The 20,408-nt window shown below is 57.8% G+C and overlaps 1 protein-coding gene across 8 annotated transcripts in view; it reads right to left on the bottom strand.

Moving 5' to 3' along the window:
• The window catches only part of PPFIA1 (PTPRF interacting protein alpha 1), a 92,194-nt gene that overhangs the window by 15,738 nt on the left and 56,048 nt on the right, over positions 1-20,408 (bottom strand). For 5 of the 8 annotated variants that reach the window (XM_066252285.1, XM_066252277.1, XM_066252279.1 and 2 more), the window contains exons 13-20: positions 19,908-19,987; positions 15,342-15,477; positions 12,279-12,502; positions 10,116-10,347; positions 6,769-6,798; positions 3,874-4,025; positions 2,419-2,591; positions 1,979-2,072 (exon numbers count right to left, since the gene is read on the bottom strand). In XM_066252285.1, the coding sequence (XP_066108382.1) occupies positions 1,979-2,072; positions 2,419-2,591; positions 3,874-4,025; positions 6,769-6,798; positions 10,116-10,347; positions 12,279-12,502; positions 15,342-15,477; positions 19,908-19,987 (1,121 nt within the window). The remainder of the gene's footprint in view (positions 1-1,978; positions 2,073-2,418; positions 2,592-3,873; positions 4,026-6,768; positions 6,799-10,115; positions 10,348-12,278; positions 12,503-15,341; positions 15,478-19,907; positions 19,988-20,408) is intronic. The other 3 variants (XM_066252280.1, XM_066252283.1, XM_066252284.1) reach the window with 1 other exon arrangement.

Below are 20,408 nucleotides of genomic sequence, written 5' to 3'. Positions count from 1 at the left end.
AGGACACTCGGAACCTCAGCCTCCCTCCACACGCGTGCCCAAGACGCTCGCAGGGCCGCTGGCCGCAACTTCTCCCGGGCGGCGTGCAGCTCGCCATCCACCCACTGCGGCCGGTCTGCCCCGCTGACTGGCCCCACGGTCTCTGGACAGTTGTCTCCTTGCAGAATTAGGAACAATCAGCAACACGAGACCCTTGGCCCAGCCTGCGTGTCCGACGGAGGGCCGTCCAGGGAAACACAGCCACCCTCCCCTGCAGAGCAGCGAGGGACACAGGAGACCAGCACGCGGGTCTGACCCAGGAGGTCACCTCGGCCGGAGCCCTCCAAGCTAGGCTCCACAACACAGAGGACAACACAGAGCTGGGTTTTCTGTCCTGACAGACAGACAGGAAGGGAGAGACGAGAAGCATCAATTCTTCGTTGCACCTTAGTTGTTCACTGATTGCTTTCTCATATGTGCCGGGGGGGGGGGGGGGGAACTACAGCAGAGCCAGTGACTCCTTTGTTCAAGCCAGCAACCTCTGGGCTGAAGCCAGCGACCATGGTGGGTGTCATGTTGATAATCTCACACTCAAGCTGGTGTCCCCTGCACTGAAGCCAGCAACCGTGGGGTTTTGAATCTGGGTCCTCAGTGCCCCAGGTCAATTTTTCTGGCCGCTAACTCCCCAGTCTGAAAAGCGAGAGAACACTGAGGTGCTGGACCCTGAATGCGCCACATCCTCACGTCCCACCTGTCCCGAGGGGGAGGGTGGGAGGTCCGCGCCCGCAGGTGCCCTGGGGGTGAGATGTACACCATATGGCCGGCTTGCTGGGATCCTGCCTTGGCCTCCCAGCCCATCTACTTACCTCCGGGTCTGGACGAGGTCAAATCAACACACAACCTGCTCTGGGGCAGAACACCTCCGAAAACCGTGCGCCCACTGTGCCCAGTGCCCTCCCCTGGGGGTTACAACTCCAACCTCCTCTGTGGAAAGCTATCCCCACTGTTATTACCACTATTCAGAATACAGACAACTCAGCCTGACCAGGCGGTGGCACAGTGGATAGAGCGTCGGACTGGGATGCAGAGGACCCAGGTTCGAGACCCCGAGGTCGCCAATTTGAGCACAGGCTCATCTGGTTTGAGCAAAAGCCCACCAGCTTGAACCTAAGGTCACTGGCTCCAGCAAGAGGTTACTCTGTCTGCTGAAGGCCCACAGTCAAGGCACATATGAGAAAGCAATCAATGAACAACTAAGGTGTTGCAACGTGCAATGGAAACTAATGATTGATGCTTCTCATCTCTCTCCATTCCTGTCTGTCTGTCCCTGTCTATCCCTCTCTCTGACTCACTCCGTCTCTGTAAAAAATAAATAAATAAATAAAAATTAAAAAAAAAATAATACAAACTATGGAAAAAAAAAAGAATACAGACAACTCAGAAATAAAATTTAACACGTAGACTATAAAATTGAAAGTCAATTAAAAAAAAAACAAACACCAGTGAAGGAAATAAAAAGAGCAACACTGTCTGTTTCCTGCCAGATGTCTGGCCGGTCCTGACGCTGGCCAGCGAGTCACCAGTGGCCGCAGCCGTGCAGGCAGGCCGGCGTGCGCCCCGTGCAGCTGTGCAGACAGGTACATGCGGCTGCACTACAGGCCGCTGCTCCCGTGCTCCAGACGAGAAAACCGAAGCTCAGGAGCGCCGAGGGACCCTCCTGACGCCCCAGAGCTGAGCTGTGCAGGTGGATTCCGACCTGGTGCCCTGAGGCTGCGCCCCACTGAACCACGGCTTGTCCCGCGGGACAGCTTTCCATATGTACTGGGAGTCCCCACGGGGACCCTTGGGAGGTACAGTCTCATAAAGGCTTTAGGGTTAATCTTCCAGAAGATCATATGCGCACAGAGCTAAACAATGCATTTAATAATCGTTATGTAAAATCCAGGCACAGCTGGGAACTATTGCATTCAGGGAGCCAGACAAATAACAGAAAGCTTACTTTTTCTGCAGCTTGCGGTTTTTCTCTGCCTGCCCTCCCAACTTGCTGAGTCCCAAGGCGTCCTGAGATGAGCTTTCTGTGTCCAGCACGCCAGCTGCGAGGAAGCAGAGCGGTCGGGTCAGTGAGAGACGCGGTGTGGCCACGGGAGGCGCCTCCATACCGGGCAAAGTGTTTGCAAGACGGGAAACGCCGAGGCTACTTCTGATGTCATGCAGATGCTCAGAGGTGTGACCCCCACCCCACACAGGCTGCTTCTAGGGACAGAATGGGACCGTGGTGCTCTAAGTTGTGCGTGGGGGGGTGCAGAGAAATCTATGCACCCCGCCGTGCCCCTGAAGGACACCCAGCTGGTACGCATCCAGCGCGGAAGGACAGGCACACGGCGGGCACACGGCAGACCCCACTGCCCCCGACGGCTGGCAGGCAGCAGGAACACCGACCTTGTCCTAGCACCTCCTTGCCAACATGCCCGGGACGCGCCTTTTCTTTCTTCCCAAACAAGCGGCCGATGGAGGACTTGATGCCCTTTTTCTTGGGGGCTTTGTGGAGAGAGTCCTGGCTGCTGTTACTGCTGCTGGGGTTGCTCACCGGGCCGTCCTGGGAGCCGGTCGAACTGCGGGGACAGACGACGACCTTGAACAAGCGCCCTTATCACAAGACGCTCCATTCCCGTCAACTAGAAACCTCCATGTTTTTAAGACCCGCTCTCAAACTTCACAAAGAGCATTTCAGTCTCTTCTCAATCTTCTTCACAAAATGCGTGGGCACAGGAAATGCGGTTCCCAGTGACGCACGACGGAAAACTGCTTCTGGGAGGTTCTCTGAAGGGGTCTCCTCCTGAGGGAGGATAGACTCCAAACCGCCTGCTGCAGACGGCCCGGCCCCCCACCCGGTCACCTCTCAGCTAGTGAAGATGCGCCCCAACGCAGCGCCCCCACAACTGTCCCCGCCCTGCAGAGAGCAAGGGTGACGAGCTGCAGGGGGCTGCCCCCTCTGATGACACAGGGCAGAGCAGGACTCCACGGAGGCAGTCTGACCGCGTTGCTGAGGGGAGACACAGGGAAGGGAGGGAAGATGGGGCGGTCTCCACAGCTCAAAAGGCACAAGGGTCACCGAGAGCCACCGACTGGCCGCAGGGAGGTGAACAGAAACACACCATGTGCCGGGCACACGCTCCCGTGAGAACAGGAAGTTCTCCCAGCAGCCAACGTCAGCGTCTGGGGAAATGGGCTGTCCTGGAAGGGCTGACCTCTAGCCTGCGCCTCTGCCGCCGCCCCCACGGCGCCTGCGCCTCTGTCGCCTCCCCCACGGGGCCAGGGCCTGGCCAGCATCCCCAGAACACCGTTTCAATAAACTACCCGAATTAGCCAGTATTTGTTTAAAATCACTGTTCTGACTTTATCCCTAAGAACAGAGTAACAGGCTTCTTTTTTTTTTTCTTCATTTTTCTGAAGCAGGAAACAGGGAGAGACAGACAGACTCCCGCATGCGCCTGACCGGGATCCACCCGGCACGCCCACCAGGGGGCAACGCTCTGCCCACCAGGGGGCGATGCTCTGCCCACCCTGGGCGTCGCCATGTTGCGACCAGAGCCACTCTAGCGCCTGGAGCAGAGGCCAAGGAGCCATCCCCAGCGCCCGGGCCATCTTTGCTCCAATGGAGCCTTGGCTGCGGGAGGGGAAGAGAGAGACAGAGAGGAAAGTGCGGCGGAGGGGTGGAGAAGCAAATGGGCGCTTCTCCTGTGTGCCCTGGCCGGGAATCGAACCCGAGTCCTCCGCACGCTAGGCCGACGCTCTACTGCTGAGCCAACTGGCCAGGGCAGTAACAGGCTTCTTAATGCTCAAACTTCATAGACAAGTGTGTTTCTGCGTGGGGGTGCCCCGCACGCGCCTTACTTCCGCATGTCCCTGATGTCCTCGTGGCTGACCGTGTGCAGGGCTCCTTTGTGCAGCCGGTCCATGCGGAGGGACCGTGGGGAGGGCGGGGGTGACGTTTCACATTTTATTGTCGTCTTGTCATCTCGTACCTCTTCTCGGGAAGCTGGCAGCTGACGGGCGGAGAGAAGTGTAAAATTAGTTAACAGTTGACTCGACCAAAAAAAAAAAAAAAAAGAAAGAAAAGTCACACAGGTTTTAAATCATAACCAAACTTACTTGGAAACCTACTGGCTATGCTTTCGGCTGAGAACAAAAGCCGTGTTCAGGCTGCCGCCATTTTAAAGGCTGGCCCTGTGCACAAGACGCAGGGCCACGGAGTGCCATGCGCACAGCTCCGAGCCCGGCTCCAGCCGCCTGCACTCACTCGGATGAGCGTGGGACCTGGCAGGACTCGGGGCACTCCTGTTCCCAAGCCTGCACGTAGCAGGGAGCCTGCCCACCCAGATGCCAGGACACCGCGGGGACAGCGCTGCAGGGTGGCAGCGGTTCGAACCACGTCCTAACGGACCAGACGGCTCTCACGCTCCCCGGTAAGAAGCTGGCAGAATGTGTGGACCCAACGCCATTCAAACGCAACGCCAGCGAGGGCAGAACCCTCTTGGACAGAACTGTCCAGACCTTATGTCTGGGAGGGAAATAAACAGCTTGTGCGTGACCAGCCTCACTTTTAACAACGATGCACATTACCGGCACCCGTCACAATAGTTAAAACAGTGGAAAGGTAGCTGACCCTCCCCTCCAACAAGCGTGTCCGGCTTGCACTTCCCAATAAGGCTTGGACAGGAGTTACAACTGCAATGTCGTACGTGTGGAACACAGTGTGCTCACTCTGCATTACGTGAAGTGATTCTAGAAGTAACTCTAGGCTCCTGTTAAAAGTTGGTCTTTGCAGACTCCCAGTGCCTTGCTGGGCAGGCACTGAGTGTGGGAAGTGGGTGGTGGCTGCAGCACGGAGACAGGTGAGCCCTCAGGGCTCCCCTTCCTGTGGGCTCAGTGGTCAGGGAAGGGCTGGCTTTCATGAGCACTCGGGCACACCATGAGACTTGCACAGCTAACTTATGCCCTTTTCAAAAGAGACTGGTTACAGAGTATCGACCCAATGCATCCCCACAGTGTGTCGGGGACACCCAACAGGGGATTTGTGCAGGATGGAGCCGGGCTCATTCAAGATGTAGCTGTCAGCAACAGCTGGACCATTCTGCATCCTCTCCTGGTTTCTAGCCATCACCAGGCGGCTAAAATGACCAGTGTGAAACAGGGAGGGTAGACTTCAAATGCGAGTTAAAACAATGATTTATGAAAAACCAGCAGGGAACAAGATGGGGCGTGACCCACACAGCTGAACTGACTATGAACTCAATGGAGACCAGCAGCGACCTGAGCAGAGGCTGCCCGCATCCGAAGTGCAGTGAACGTGATGAGCCCCTTGCAAGGACACCTCTGGGCTCCCCTCTGCCAGGCTGAGCCTGGCCAGCCTTCTCCCTCCATGTTCCTCTGGGAAGGTGCCCCTCCATGAGCCTGGAGCTCAGCCGGGACTAGTCTCCATGCCATTTCAGACTCGGTTAGAGGGGGGCCCCATGGAGTCCCCGTGGAGCTGGGAAGCTGTCTCAGCACTGGGAGGAGGAAACAGTGGCGCACACTGGCCACGTCTGCATGGCACCTGGCACTCTGCATGTCCGCCTGGTGGCATCCTCACAACCGCCCGGGGCAAGGCGCTGGAAGGGCCCAGTCAGTGAGCCCAAGTTCCCATGAGCCCGGCCCGGATACGATCAGCTCACCAATCCCCTCACTGGGAACGTCCTGCGAGCAAGAGGGGTGTGAGACACGCCCCAGGGCGGGAGGGCATGCTCTGGCCCTGCTGCCTACATAAACTCCTCAACGTGCGGCCTGTGTGCAGACGGGCACCGTCTATGCCCCTCCCCCGAGAAGCACGGTGCCCAGTGCTGCCCTCACTCCACGGGAGAGCAGAGCAGGGCACCAGAGAAAGGAGCACAGCCAGGGCACAGACCACTAGTGGCACAGCTGGGACCTGACGCCACAGCGCTCTGTGCAGAGGAGAGGCTCACACACTGACCATCTGATGGGTGGTCCTGCACGACCAGGCCGGTTCTGGACAGGGGCAGACTGGACCAGAGCGGGACAGCTATGACAAAGGCGTTCTGGTTCCTTCGTCTGAGAACAGGGAGGCCGGTTCATGGTCATCAGTAAGGAAAAGAGGCTGACCTCCCTGTTGGGGACACAGTAAAGGGGCTAGGGCACCTGAAAAAGGCAGGTGGAGGGTAGAGTGGCTAAGTGCCCAGGCCCTGAAACCAGACAGAACTGCCCTGTGCTGTTTCCCGACTGTGTGACCATGGGCACAGTGTGCGACCTCTCTAAGCCTCAGTTTCCACACCTGTAAAATGGGGGGATAGTAGTCACCTGTATCTGACAGGGGTCCGTGAGGATCAGGTGATGGGTTCGTAAGCACAGACACAGTGCCGGGCATGCAGGAAGAGCTTATTAAGTGCTGCCAGCTGTGACTGCTGTGATTGGCGGTTCCCATGTCTAAGACCTCTGGCTCTGCCTCACGGACTCACACACCACGTCTACTGCGAGCGCGCGCGCGTGCGCGCGCGCACACACACACACACACAGTGACTGCGAGGCACACAGGCAGGGGAGGCGATCGCTCATGCTTCTCCCACGTTCTGCGAAACCACCAAGGACCCAGTTCCAGCAGAACTGCCGGCACACACGACGTCCGGTGAGTTTCACATCTCCATTAAAAACTCAACATCCATTTATGTAAAGTGACAGGTACCCTTCAATACTTCACAGAGAAACAAAGGCACAGTAAATTACAAAATATTTTACCTTTCTACGATGTTTCCTTAAATCACTAGGCTGACAGGTGCATGCAAAGAAATGAAGAGAAACCAGGTTTACTACACACTTTCCACATGGCAAATCATTAAATAGAGAAGGTCAGGACAAATACACGTGAGATTTAGGGAAAACGTAACAGGAAACAGAACATCTTTTCACCACAAAATTTAAATATAAGTTATTCAAGATTTACTGGAGAGACACTACAAATTATTTCTCAGGGAAGTAAAATTCTATCACAATACACAAGATTAAAATAAAGCATCCTATGTAACAAAGAGCCCTAACAGTTGTTTATTCTGAGTCAAACTTAGTTTTCCTTAATGAAAAACAAGTTATACTTCAAAAGAACAGTTTAATTGATGAGGAAATTACTGTAACACCTGTTATAAAACTGAAGAAATCGCCTGACCAGGCGGTGGCGCAGTGGATAGAGCGTTGGACTGGGATGCTGAGGACCCAGGTTCGAGACCCCAAGGTGGCCAGCTTAAGCGCAGGCTCAACTGGTTTGAGCAAAAAAAAGCTCACCGGCTTGGACCCAAGGTCTCTGGCTCAAGCGAGGGGTTACTTGGTTTGCTGAAGGCCCGTGGTCAAGGCACATATGAGAAAGCAATCAATGAACAACTAAGATGTCGCAATGCGCAACGAAAAACTAATAATTGATGCTTCTTATCTCTCCGTTCCTGTCTGTCTGTCCCTGTCTATCCCTCACTCTGACTCTCCCTCTGTCTCTGTAAAAAATAAAATAAAATAAAACCTAACTAAGCTAATTCTTATAAAAAAAAAACAAAAACTGAAGAAATCTACTTTTTGTTGATCACCTATTGGATGTTAATGTAAAAATCCTTACTTAGAATTTAAAATGTCTGAAAAATAAATTTAGTGATTGAAGCAGGGAACCCTCTGAAAACATGTAAGAATAAAAGCTAGCATAATAGTAGGTAGGATCTTTCCATTCTGTAACTCCTGAGATTTACATCGGAAACAGTCCACTGACCCTGGCCGAGCAGCTCAGTTGGTAGAGCATCCCCCCAACATGCTGAGGTTGTGGGTTCAACCCCCAGGCGGGGCGCGCACAAGAAACATCAGTGACGGCAGGGAACGGGTGGAACAACGAATCAATGTTTCTCTCCCCTAATTTCTCTCTCTAAAAATCAATAAATAGAATTTTAAAAAGGAAAAACTCTACTAAAGACATTAATTGTGCTGTTCACGAAGCTGGTGAGGCCGACAGTCTTGAATTCAAACACCACAACCAGAGCGTGTCTGTCTGTGCCAGGCCCTGGAGGCTGGCTCTGTGCATCAAGTGTTGAGCTGGTGCACTGAGGTGGAGGGTTTGATCCCCGGTCAGGGCACATATGAGAAACAGCCAATGAGTGCACTACTAGACTGAACAACTAAGTGAAACAACCATGTTGATGCTTCTCTCTCTCTACCCCCATACCAAGTCTCTCTAAAATCAATGGAGAAATGTTAAAAAATAAAGATTCCATTAACCCTACACTTAGTAGACTGTGTCTTTATATAAAAAAACTTCATTTTTGAATCACGCACATCCTACAGGATTTTTGTGGTTGTTTTTAACCGAGAGAGACAGACATGCAGGAAGGGAGAGAGATAAGAAGCATCAATTCATACTTGCGGCATCTTAATTGTTCATTAATTGCTTTCTCATATGTGCCTTGACCAGGGACTCTAGCCGAGCCAGTGACCCCTTGCTCAAGCCAGTGACCTTGGACTAAGCCAGCGACCATGGGCTCAAGCCAGTGACCAGGGGGTCATGCTGATGATTCCACACTCAAGCCGGATGAGCCAGTCACCTCGGAGTTTCAAACCTCAGCGTCCCAGGGTGACACTGTATCTGCTGCGCCACCACTGGCCAGGCCACATCCTACAGTTCTGGGTACAGCCCTGTAAGCCCTCTCTGTCATGCCGGTATCCGCACCTGCGAAACAGTGACTCAGCGACATCCCCGCTATCGGGGGAAACTGTATCCGCACCTGCGAAACAGTGACCCAGCGACATCCCCGCTATTGGGGGAAACTGCATCCACACCTGCGACACAGTGACCCAGCGAACATCCCCGCTATCGGGGGAAACTGTATCCGCACCTGCGAAACAGTGACCCAGCGAACATCCCCGCTATCGGGGGAAACTGTATCCGCACCTGCGAAACAGTGACCCAGCGAACATCCCCACTATCGGGGGAAACTGTATCCACACCTGCGAAACAGTGACCCAGTGAACATCCCCGCTATCGGGGGAAACTGTATCCGCACCTGCGAAACAGTGACCCAGCGAACATCCCCACTATCGGGGGAAACTGCATCCGCACCTGCGAAACAGTGACCCAGTGAACATCCCCGCTATCGGGGGAAACTGCATCCGCACCTGCGACACAGTGACTCAGCGACATCCCCACTATCGGGGGAAACTGTATCCACACCTGCGAAACAGTGACCCAGTGAACATCCCCGCTATCGGGGGAAACTGCATCCGCACCTGCGAAACAGTGACTCAGCGAACATCCCCGCTATCGGGGGAAACGGGACGTAAGGAGAAGTGAAAAAAGCGGAAAACACTGGTGAGCGGAGACGGAGTGTCACGCTCGGGGCCCACATGCCGCCGTCCCTCGCCTGGGGTGGAGGCTGCAGCGCGGGGCGGGCGGGGAGCGGGAGGGATGCACTGGGCGGGGGACCGAGGTCTGGACTGACAACGATTAAACACAAGGATGACACAGGCAAGCAAAATCAAAGGAAGCAGACACATGGCCAGCAGGAAAACACAGCCCGTGTCCAATCCCTGAAAGAAAACAAGCGTGAAACTCAAGTGAAACGGTCAGAACAAGCCCCGTGGCAGCTTGGCGGGTGATGGGTGTGCCCAGCAGGGCTGGTGGTGACAGGCCGCACAAGCAGCGCCGAGGACGCTGGGTGTGCCCTGCTGTCCGCGTGTCACCCAAGGGCAGCCGCCCTCCCGCGCGGTGTCCCTCGTGCACAGGCAGAGGTGCCGGCCATCTGTGCCCACTTGCATTGAACTGTCTATGCCTAGAACACGGACGCATTCCTCTTCGAAGCTGCCCGCGCCCGAAGTCACACAGGAAAAACTCTGATGCGTCCATGATGACATGCTACATTGTCCTCGAGTGTAAAGTTAACTGGTCTCTGCTATCGTTGAACGATCAGATACTAGCTGGCTTCAAAACCTGTGACCTCTGAGCATAACAAACACAAACAACACACCGGCTTTCTCCTGGGTGACACAAAGAGCGTGTTCAGGGTCCAAGGCCAAGGCCGTGGGCTGGGGACGCAGCGGGGGCGGGGGCGGCAGACACTCACCAGAGTCATGACGCCCAGCCTGTCCACTTCCCGAGCGGGGCTGTGTGGGATCCGGTGCGGGGTGGACCGGCCGCTGCTGGGCGGGGAGGAGCCCGCGAGCGAGGAGGCGGGGTACGGGGGGATGGAGCTCATTGATCTAAAACGACCAAGGTTGTCCAGGCTCCCGCTGCCCACGCGGCTCTCGATCTCCTCGGCCCGCTGCTCCGTGCTCTCCTTCTCCTCCTGTATCAACCTGCAACGACACGGCAGGCCGTTCCTCCTCCGTCTGCACACACAAGGCCGTCACCAGTGCACCCCAGGGACGGCGCTCCGACACGGGACGCCTCAGCAGAGATGTTCTACTTTCATCTTCCCAACAGGCTGACTTTCCGAACCAAGTGCGACCCCCACCGAGCCTCCCGGCCACTTCTGGTCACTCGTGTCTGCTGTCCCTCATCTGCACGCCGGTTCTGACAGGCTAGATGGGCTTCGTGCCGTCACAGCCCACGGGTGCCCTGTTCTTAGAGCAAGGCCGCACGCTGACCGATCCGCCGTCTCAACCGCAGAGCGGGAACTCCGCCGCCATCAGTCAATCTACAGAGCAATCGGGGGTTCTCCAAACACCCAATCCCTCATAAATGACAACGCTGAATGGATTTTTAAGGCTAACTTAGAAGAAAGTATCATTCGACGGAGTTCTAGAGTCACGTCGGCCATGCTGCATCCCTCTCAAGTCAACGGGAGTGCTCTTCCCTTCACGAACAGTGGGCGATTATAGGGCAACTTCACTATTTGTGCGAGTAACTACTCTAACGTTAAAGTACAGAATCCTTGCCTGTCCTGTGGTGGTGCAGTGGATAGCGTCTACCTGGAATGCTGAGGTCCTAGGTTCAAAATCCTGAGGTTGCCGGCTTGAGCACAGGATCACAGACATGACCTGTGGTCACTGGCTTGAGCAAGGGGTCACTGGCTCAGCTGGAATTCCCCAGGGCAAGGCAAGATTAAGAAGCAATCAATGAACAGCTAAGGTGCCACAACTACAAGTTGATGCTTCTCATCTCTCTCCCTTCCTGTCTCTCTCTCTCTCTCAAAATCAGTAATACAAAAAAAAAAAAAAGATGTCTACCTCTTTAAAAAAATATACGGGATCCCTATAGTAAGTGGCCTTTCCAACTGAAGCTCTATTCATAAGCCCTGAAAGTAGTTTTCTGTCACTGACGTCAGTGGGTGGAACTCACTATTTATATCGGCCACTTTCTGTCTAAGGAGGCCACTCTGGCCTAACAGCACCTGTGAAAAGTGACGCTGAAGCGTGGAACCCTGCCAGCCCCCACAGTGGCCTCAGCTGGCCCAGTCTTCTGCAAATTTGTTGCTAGAGCCGCTACTGATGAGATAGAAAGGGCGCAAACACCCCTCACCACACACGGCCCTACAAGGACCCAGTCTCCACAACACAGTAATTTAATGCAGCAGAGGAGGAGTGTGACGGGGCTGTGCTGACCTCCGTCCTCAGGACTGGGGGACCCCACTCTGGAACCTCGCCCGTCAGCGTTCAGACCTGGGGGTCACTCAGGATGGAAGGGGCTGGTAAGGAGCTGTCCCTCTACTTCCTCCTATGTAGTCACCCTTCACCAGCGTGGACTCAACCCTGACCCGTCCTGGCGAGTCCCGCCCCGCATAGCAACCCTGCTGCTTCTCACTCCCGGGGCGCTGGCCCACGACCTCTCCCGGCCCTCCCACGGCGCCCGGCCCACCCACACCTTCCCGCTGCACGCAGGGTTAGGGAGGCCCGCTCCTCCGCATTCCCAGTGGGGCACTTGGTGGTGCCCCGGCCAGCGGTCTCTGGAAGCCCAGCATGCTGCTATCTGGACGCGTCCCGGGGCGCTGAGCTCCCCTGCAGTGCACTCCAGCTGTGTCCTGAGCTTCTGGGGGGTGGAAACTAACACCCCTCACCCTTCCACAGTATCTTACAGAAGCCAGTGTGCCAATGCCACCATCGTGGAGAGCAGGCCCTGGCTAACTGAATTCTATGACCAAGGGCAACTCTAGAACTCCCAAGTTCTTACAACAGGATTAAATTTCACTATTCCAGAGCACGCGGACAACGCCGACTGCATTTGCCCGGAGCTCCCGAAGGGCACACCACTCCCAGAACGCGCCCGAGGGCCGTGGGCCGCCACGCACCTGATCTCCTTGTTGATGGCATCGAGCTGCTCCTGAAGCATAACGGCCAGTGTCTGGGCGTCGGCCTGGCCACCAGGGGACAGCAGGGCCGACGAGCTGAAGAGAGTGTCCGTGTCGTCCTCACCGTCGGACGGCTCCGCGTCGCTCTCGAACGCCTGCGCCACGTTGGCCAGGACGCTGGCCTGCTGCGCCCGCTCCCAGTCCTGCTCGTTGAGGGTCTGTACCTGCAGACAAGAACGCCACGTCTCAGCAATGACACCAGGTCACAGCCAGTCAGGGCAACGTGCATCTACCACGGGTTTTACACGCTTCTAGGTGGAAGTCCCAAAGATCGAAGCTGCGTCAGGAACAGGGGAGGAGACTACCAGGCTGCCGCGGGACCCTCCTGCCTCCACGTGGGGGTGAGGGGCCGCGTCAGGAAAGATGACAACTAAAGATGTACACCGAGGCCGCAGTCAGCCACGCGACAGCAGCGAGAGAACGCACCTGATGCGCTGCAGCCGGGTCACCCTCAGCTGCTGCACATTCCTCTAGTGCTGCAGCCCGAGTGACCGCAGGTCCCGAGCGCCCTCTCCTGAGCACAGACAGATGCAGGGGCGGCGGCACAGCAGACAGGCGCCCAGGCCGCGAATGCGCTCTGCTCGGTGCCCACGGAGCGAGTCTCCTGGGGAGCTGCTGCTCACACCCCACCCCGAGCCCAGCCAACCCTCTGCAAAAGGCCAGAACGCACCACACGAGCCCCAAAGTGTGGACTGAGTGTGCACTGGGCGCTCTGTGATCCCGTGTGGCCTCTCCCCTCCCCTCCACTCCTCTCCTCTCCTCCTCCCCCACCTGCATCTCAGTGAGGGTCCTGCCACCCAGAGCCACCAGAGGAGGGAGCACTTCTAGACACCCTGGGCTGGTCTCTGTGTCCCTTCCTGAGACCTGGGCACCATGAGCTTGTCCCGGCCCTCCCGCCACCACTCCTGTCTGCGGATACTCCACTTCCTACTGGTTCATTCCCACCAGCTAAGAGCATGGCCCCTTCTCTCCTTAGAGTAACAAATCAACAAAGCTGTACCCAGGCCTTCCGGCCACCACTGTAGCTGCACCCAGTCAGAGTAACTGTGTCCCTGGAGCTGTCTGCACCATCCCCCCGTCCCTGCCTCCCCTTCTACCAGCAGGTCTGCCCACTCCCTCCAGCAGAACCACGGCATGGACGCATGCTGCCGGATCCCTCAGCCCGTGACCCGCCCGGCCTGGCCGAGGCTGCTCTCACCCACGCCCGAGCACCCTGCTTGCCGAGCTGCAGGCTCCACCCTCTGAAACGGAGAGCCCCTGGCGTGTCCTCAGCTCCATCCACACGCACCCACTCGCTGACTGCCCTGTCTCACGCTGTCACCACCTATATGCTCACGACCTTCCATCTCTACCTCTAACCACGACTGCCCTCGGGCCCAAGCTGGAGCACCCAGCTGCCTCCCGGGGGCCCTGGGACACGCCAGCCCGAGCAGGGCCGAGGCTCAGCTCCCAGCGCCCCGCAGCCCTCCCTCCCCTCCCGGGGGGCCCTGGGACACGCCAGCCCGAGCAGGGCCGAGGCTCAGCTCCCAGCGCCCCGCAGCCCTCCCTCCCCTCCCGGGGGGCCCTGGGACACGCCAGCCCGAGCAGGGCCGAGGCTCAGCTCCCAGCGCCCCGCAGCCCTCCCTCCCCTCCCGGGGGGCCCTGGGACACGCCAGCCCGAGCAGGGCCGAGGCTCAGCTCCCAGCGCCCCGCAGCCCTCTCTCCCCTCCCGGGGGGCCCTGGGACACGCCAGCCCGAGCAGGGCCGAGGCTCAGCTCCCAGCGCCCCGCAGCCCTCCCTCCCCTCCCAGGGGGCCCTGGGACACGCCAGCCCGAGCAGGGCCGAGGCTCAGCTCCCAGCGCCCCGCAGCCCTCCCTCCCCTCCCGGGGCGGCCCGGCCTGAGCCCTGCGGTCCTCTCCGCCAGTCTCTCGTCTTCCATATCCACCCTTCCGTGCCCCTTGCTGGCGCGACCTTACGATAGCTCCAAATGGCTAATTCTCTTCCCGCTCTGGTCTCTGCTCAAACGTCAGCCTCCCGGTGGCCCCTCACTGGCCGCCCACATACAACTGCTCCCCACAGGCCACAGAGCGGGCCCCGGGTCTCCTCTCCCTGATCGCTCCCCGCTGACACGGCGGGGTGGAGGGGGACTGACTGCCCGTCCCGGTGGGGCAGGAGCTGGGAACTCAGCAGAGGGAGGGAATGCCATGAGGGAAGGTGCGTGGAACCCGAGACCGGGCGCTCCCTCAGAGGGACCCCTGCTGACCCCTGAACACCACGGGGGCTGGGGTGCTGACTCCCTGCGCAGTCAGAACGCCTCATGTAACTTCTGACTCCCCCCAGAACTTGACTAATAGCGTACTGGTGACCAGAGCCTTACTGGTAACACAAACTGCTTGTTAACGTATATTTTGTATGCTAAACACTGCATTCTTATAATAAACTAGAAAAAAATATTAAGAAAAACATAAAGAAAAAAATACACTTATACGATCATACATATTTACAGATAGCCTAAGTCACAGCATTTTTTTTTAAAGAGAAAGAGAGACAGGCAGAGACAGACAGGGAGAGAGATGAGAAGCATGAACTCGTAGTTGCAGCACTTTAGTTGTTCATTGATTGCTTCTCATCTGTGCCTTGACCAGCAGGTTCCAGCCAAGCCAGTGACCCCTTGCTCAAGCCAGCGACCTCAGGGTCTTGAACCTGGGTCCTCAGCATCCCAGGCTGATGCTCTACCCATTGCACCACCACCGGTCAGGCAGTACATGTTTATTCTTAATTACTATTTCAAAAGTACTAATCAGCACTGTGTTATGCTTAAGAGGTCACATTTTATCAGAATTTCCATTCTTTAAAAATATAACAAAACCACACACCTTGAAAGTAAACATTTAGCCAGAAAACGGAAAATGAGAGGAGAAGAGAGAACACGACCTATTGATGCTATAATTCCAAAAGTCTCAAAACCATAGGTGCGCAGGTGACTCGTGCAGGCAGGTGGCCAGGAGGGGACGGGGCCCTTGCCTTGGAAGGCTCGTCCCGCAGCGCCACCACCCGGCCTTTCTGGGGGCGCCGCAGCACCGTGCTGCCGCTGTAGGCGTCCGCGGGACCGTCCGCCACGGGGAACCTGAAGTCCGGCACACTGCCCAAGTGCGGTCGGCTGAAACAGGAGAGAGAAAAGTCGTTAGGAGAAAACTGAACCGAGTGTGTGTGTCAAGCTAGACTAGAGCCTGTCAATTCGGGAAATGAGGAATTTCATAGAGGTCCCCAGGGAGGGTCCGTCCTTCCGCTCACTGCAATGCCCTGTCCGCTCCCCCCAACACCCAGGAAGACCAACGTGGCCACCGCAATGTGAAGAGGTGCTGGGGCAGCTGTCTGTGGTCCTCTCAGAACTGCCCTCGGGTCAGCACGCGTGGCGGAAGGGGGCACTTCCTCCCTGACCCCAGGAGGTGCACTGCGCACCACCCTGACCCTCGGGTCAGCACGCGTGGCGTGGAGGGGGGTACTTCCTCCCTGACCCCAGGAGGCGCACTGCGCACCACCTGACCCTCGGGTCAGCACGCGTGGTGGGGGGGGCACTTCCTCCCTGACCCCAGGAGGCGCACTGCGCACCACCTGACCCTCGGGTCAGCACGCGTGGCGTGGGGGGGCACTTCCTCCCTGACCCCAGGAGGCGCACTGTGCACCACCCGACCCTCGGGTCAGCACGCGTGGCGTGGGGGGGCACTTCCTCCCTGACCCCAGGAGGCGCACTGTGCACCACCCGACCCTCGGGTCAGCACGCGTGGCGTGGGGGGGCACTTCCTCCCTGACCCCAGGAGGCGCACTGTGCACCACCTGACCCTCGGGTCACCACGCGCGGCCCGGGGGGGGGGGGACTTCTTCCCTGACCCCAGGAGGCGCACTGCGTACCACCCTGACCCTCGGGTCAGCACGCGCGGCCCGGGGGGGGGGGGGCACTTCCTCCCTGACCCCAGGAGGCGCACTGCGTACCACCCTGACCCTCGGGTCAGCACGCGCGGCCCGGGGGGGGGGGCACTTCCTCCCTGACCCCAGGAGGCGCACTGCGCACCACCCTGACCTCCAGTCACTGTGCCTTTCCCACTGGCCAAGCTGCACTGTGTGAGCCCACGGGTCCCCACACCCCCTCACGGGAGGCTGTCTCAGGGGCACCTGCAGGACCTGTGGCAGGAGCCCGGACCCACCGCGCTGCTCTGCAGGAACTGGGCTCGGCTGCTTGCTTACAGGTCTACGCTCCAGAGCACAGAGCTACTGCCGTCAGCTGAGCAGACAGCCGACACTCTCATGAGGAGAAGTCCCCAGAACGGGTGGCCGAGCACCTGCAATGGGGACACTGAAGGAGCCATCAGCTGTTCCCCTAAGAAAAGGCCTGCAGGGGAACCGGTACAGGGGAAGGAGCACCATACCCGAAGGCCCGGCCGTAGGGAGCACGACCTCACGACCACAGCCTGGCACCAGCCCAGGGAAGGAAGGGTGGCGGCCTTCATTCTCAAAAGCCCTTATGATCTGGGGAGATCAAGCCCACTCTTCCGACTACAGCAGCGGTTCTCAACCTGTGTGTCGCGACCCCTGTGTTCCGGTCGTTCGACTCCCGCCGGGGTCGCGACACACAGGTTGAGAACCGCTGGACTACAGCAAGTTAAGGACGGCCCCCTTGCACCTGGCCGCACGGCCTGCAGACTGGGCAGGTGAGACATGTCACCTCATCTACTTCTGGTTCTCAGACCTGTCTTCAGTCTTCTGAGCAATGTCTTTGAAACATGTAAGACTCATCACTTGTTTACTTATTTATTTTGTTTTTTAAACTTTTAAAAAATGTTTATTTTGTTGATTTTAAAGAGAGAGAAGAGGGTGAGAGTGACAGGAACACAGACCTACCTGTTCCTGGATGTGCCCTGACCGGGGATCACACCCACAGCCCCTGGGCTTCAGGATGATGCTCTAGACCAGGGTAGTCAACCTTTTTATACCCACCGCCCACTTCTGTATCTGCTAGTAGTAACAGTTTCTAACCGCCCACCGGTTCCACAGTCATGGTGATTTATAAAGTAGGGAAGTCACTTTACTTTATAAAATTTATAAAGCAGAGTTATAGCAAGTTAAAGCATATAATAATAATTACTTACCAAGTACTTTATGTTGGATTTCCACTAAGTTTGGCAGAATAGATCTTTATAAAACAACTTACTATAGTTAAATCTATTTATTTATACTGTGGTTGCTCCGCTACCACCCACCATGAAAGCTGGAACACCCCCTAGTGGGCGGTAGGGACCAGGTTGACCAGCACTGCTGTAACTAACCGAGCCACCTGGGTGGGGCCAGACTGATCACCTGTTCGGAAGATACCAGTCCGGGACCTCCCTCCCTGCTGATGAAACTGCTCCCTCTTCCTCAGTGGGATTTCCAGCTACTGCTCTGGGTGACTCGTTTCAACACCAGCTAACGGCCACGCATGCACAGAGCCCCACACGTACCGCCGGACCACACACACTTCTCTGAGGTCCACAAACGCCTCCTCACTCTGTGTTCCTCCCCAGGTGCCCTGCCCGCAGCTTGGCCCTCCTGGGACTGCGGCTCTCCCACAGGCCCAATCTCCGTGGAAGCCTACACACCTGCCTTCCTCCCCCTCCACAGCCGGGCTGTCTTCTCCTGCTGAAGAAGGTCATGACCCCCTGTAGGGTCCGACCAGCACGCCGAGCCCATGGCCCCACTTCCCCTCACTGCTCTCAGCCCACGCCGGGCTCTGTGATGGGTCCACTCCCATGTCCACAGTCCCACCCGACAGGAAACCACCGGGTCTCCTTGAAGCACACCCCGTCCCCATGCTGTGTCCAGTTTCTCCTGCCCACGGTCTCCCAACGGCACAGCCACGGGGGACGCTGGCCACCCCCTCCTGCAGCCTCTGCACAGCGGAAGCAGAGCTCCGCGCTGGCGCCTTTCACTTTCCGTACCTCACCGTGGGCTGGCCCGCACGCCCAGACCTCTCTGCCGTCCTGGTTGCCCGCCTTTGCCCCCCTCAAGCTCCCGCCCGGCTCCCACTCTGTCCCCTCTGTCGTCCTGGCTGCCCGCCTCTGCCCCCCTCAAGCTCCCGCCCGGCTCCCACTCTGTCCCCTCTGTCGTCCTGGCTGCCCGCCTCTGCCCCCCTCAAGCTCCCGCCTGGCTCCCCGCTGTCCCATCGTCCTGGCTGCCCGCCTCTGCCCCCCTCAAGCTCCTACCCGGCTCCCCACTCTGTCCCCTCTATCGTCCTGGTTGCCCGCCTCTGCCCCCTTCAAGCTCCTGCCCAGCTCCCCGCTGTCCCCTCTGTCATCCTGGTTGCCCGCCTCTGCCCCCCTCAAGCTCCTGCCCGGCTCCCCACTCTGTCCCCTCTGTCGCCCTGGCTGCCTGCCTCTGCCCCCTTCAAGCTCCCGCCCGGCTCCTCACTCTGTCCCCTCTGTCATCCTGGTTGCCCGCCTCTGCCCCCCTCAAGCTCCCGCCCGGCTCCCCACTCTGTCCCCTCTGTCGTCCTGGTTGCCCGCCTCTGCCCCCTTCAAGCTCCCGCCCGGCTCCCCACTCTGTCCCCTCTGTCGCCCTGGTTGCCTGCCTCTGCCCTCTTCAAGCTCCCGCCCGGCTCCCCACTCTGTCCCCTCTGTCGCCCTGGTTGCCTGCCTCTGCCCCCCTCAAGCTCCCGCCCGGCTCCCACACCGTTACTTGAAGTCCCAAGTCCACATCCCCTGTCCCCACTCCACCGCAGACTCCCCTCTAGAACACACCTCCAGCTCCTTCAGCAGGGGGTCCGCCCTGGCACAGCCGGCACGGGCCCCTCCGCACAGGAGGCGGCCTCCCCGCCACCATGGCCCCCGCCGCAGCATGACCTGTGCGGTCTCAGAGGCAGAGTGGAGTGCCCAGCCCTGCCTCTCTGTGCCCGTCCTCACTGATCCTCCTGTCTCCCTTAGAAGGAGGTTCAGTGGGGCAGCCACAAGGTTGCCCAGAGCGCCCAGTACCCTAGACCTGCAGACCCAGAAACAGCCGGACGGGCTCCGAGAGTCGTCCTCAAACACGTCTCACACAGGAGCCTGTCCCGGTAGCTGCCCGCCTCAGGGACCCCTGCGGACGGTTCACTCTTGGGGTTCACTCATCACCAGGGATGTGTCAGTCCCTTGGTGAGAACGACCACATCCACGACGAGGAAGGACCCCGGGAGGCGGGGCCCTCGCCACGTCCACTCCCGGCCAGGCGCCCACCCACCCCGCCAGCACAGTCAGGCTCCAGGACTTGAACGTGACCCATCATCCACCTTCAGACTCGAACACGTGGCAAGTGCTGCAGCAAACGCACAGACATCAGACAGTGCCATCCTCACCCACATGAACAGAGCCAGGTGTCCGGGCCCAGATGCGAACTGCTCATCCCCGTCCCACAGCCGAGGTGCCAGACCTGCCTTCTGGGGTGACACTGCCCTCTGCCCTCCTGCCTGTGCCTTGGGCTGGCCCACGAGCTATAACCGGTGACACAGTTCACACGGCCGAGGACGTGCCCCCGTGCACACACGACGGGCTGAGATGCCACTGTCGCTGGGGAATGTCATACCTATGGTGAAGGGAAGCACCTCTTAGCCGCATCTGGTCCAGTTCAGCCCTCAAAGCTTCGATGTTTAGTACCAGCTGGTCCTACAAAACAGCAAACAACACACACTGCCGCAATCTCAGGCTTTGAAATTCTTCCCGTTAAATGTGCTCAAGTGTTGAACTTAATTAGCCGCAACAGGTTAACGGAGCAGCTAAACGTTTTAATTCTGAGAAAATTTTCTCCAAGAGTCCTAAAGCAAACACACACCCAGACCACCACGTCAACTTTAGAAATCCCAACGAAAACAAGGCACTTCTCGTCACAGAAGAGCTTTCTGAGGAGACACACCAAGCCATTCACAACGGTCACTTGAGGAAGCTGAACTCCTCGTGGGGAGGCGGTGGGGGCGATCAGGTCCTGCACACGCCCCTGTGCTGTTTCACCATCTTACTTCAAGCGCACCTTCGCTCACCTGCCTGTGCAGGCTCGACCTCCTTTCTGTACACAGCCAAACAGTAAGGC

This window comes from Saccopteryx bilineata, chromosome 1 (assembly GCF_036850765.1).
Source record: "Saccopteryx bilineata isolate mSacBil1 chromosome 1, mSacBil1_pri_phased_curated, whole genome shotgun sequence".
NCBI classification, from domain to species: domain Eukaryota; kingdom Metazoa; phylum Chordata; class Mammalia; order Chiroptera; family Emballonuridae; genus Saccopteryx; species Saccopteryx bilineata.
Note: the sequence above shows the minus strand (reverse complement) of the source record. Positions and strands in the feature narration are given on the sequence as shown.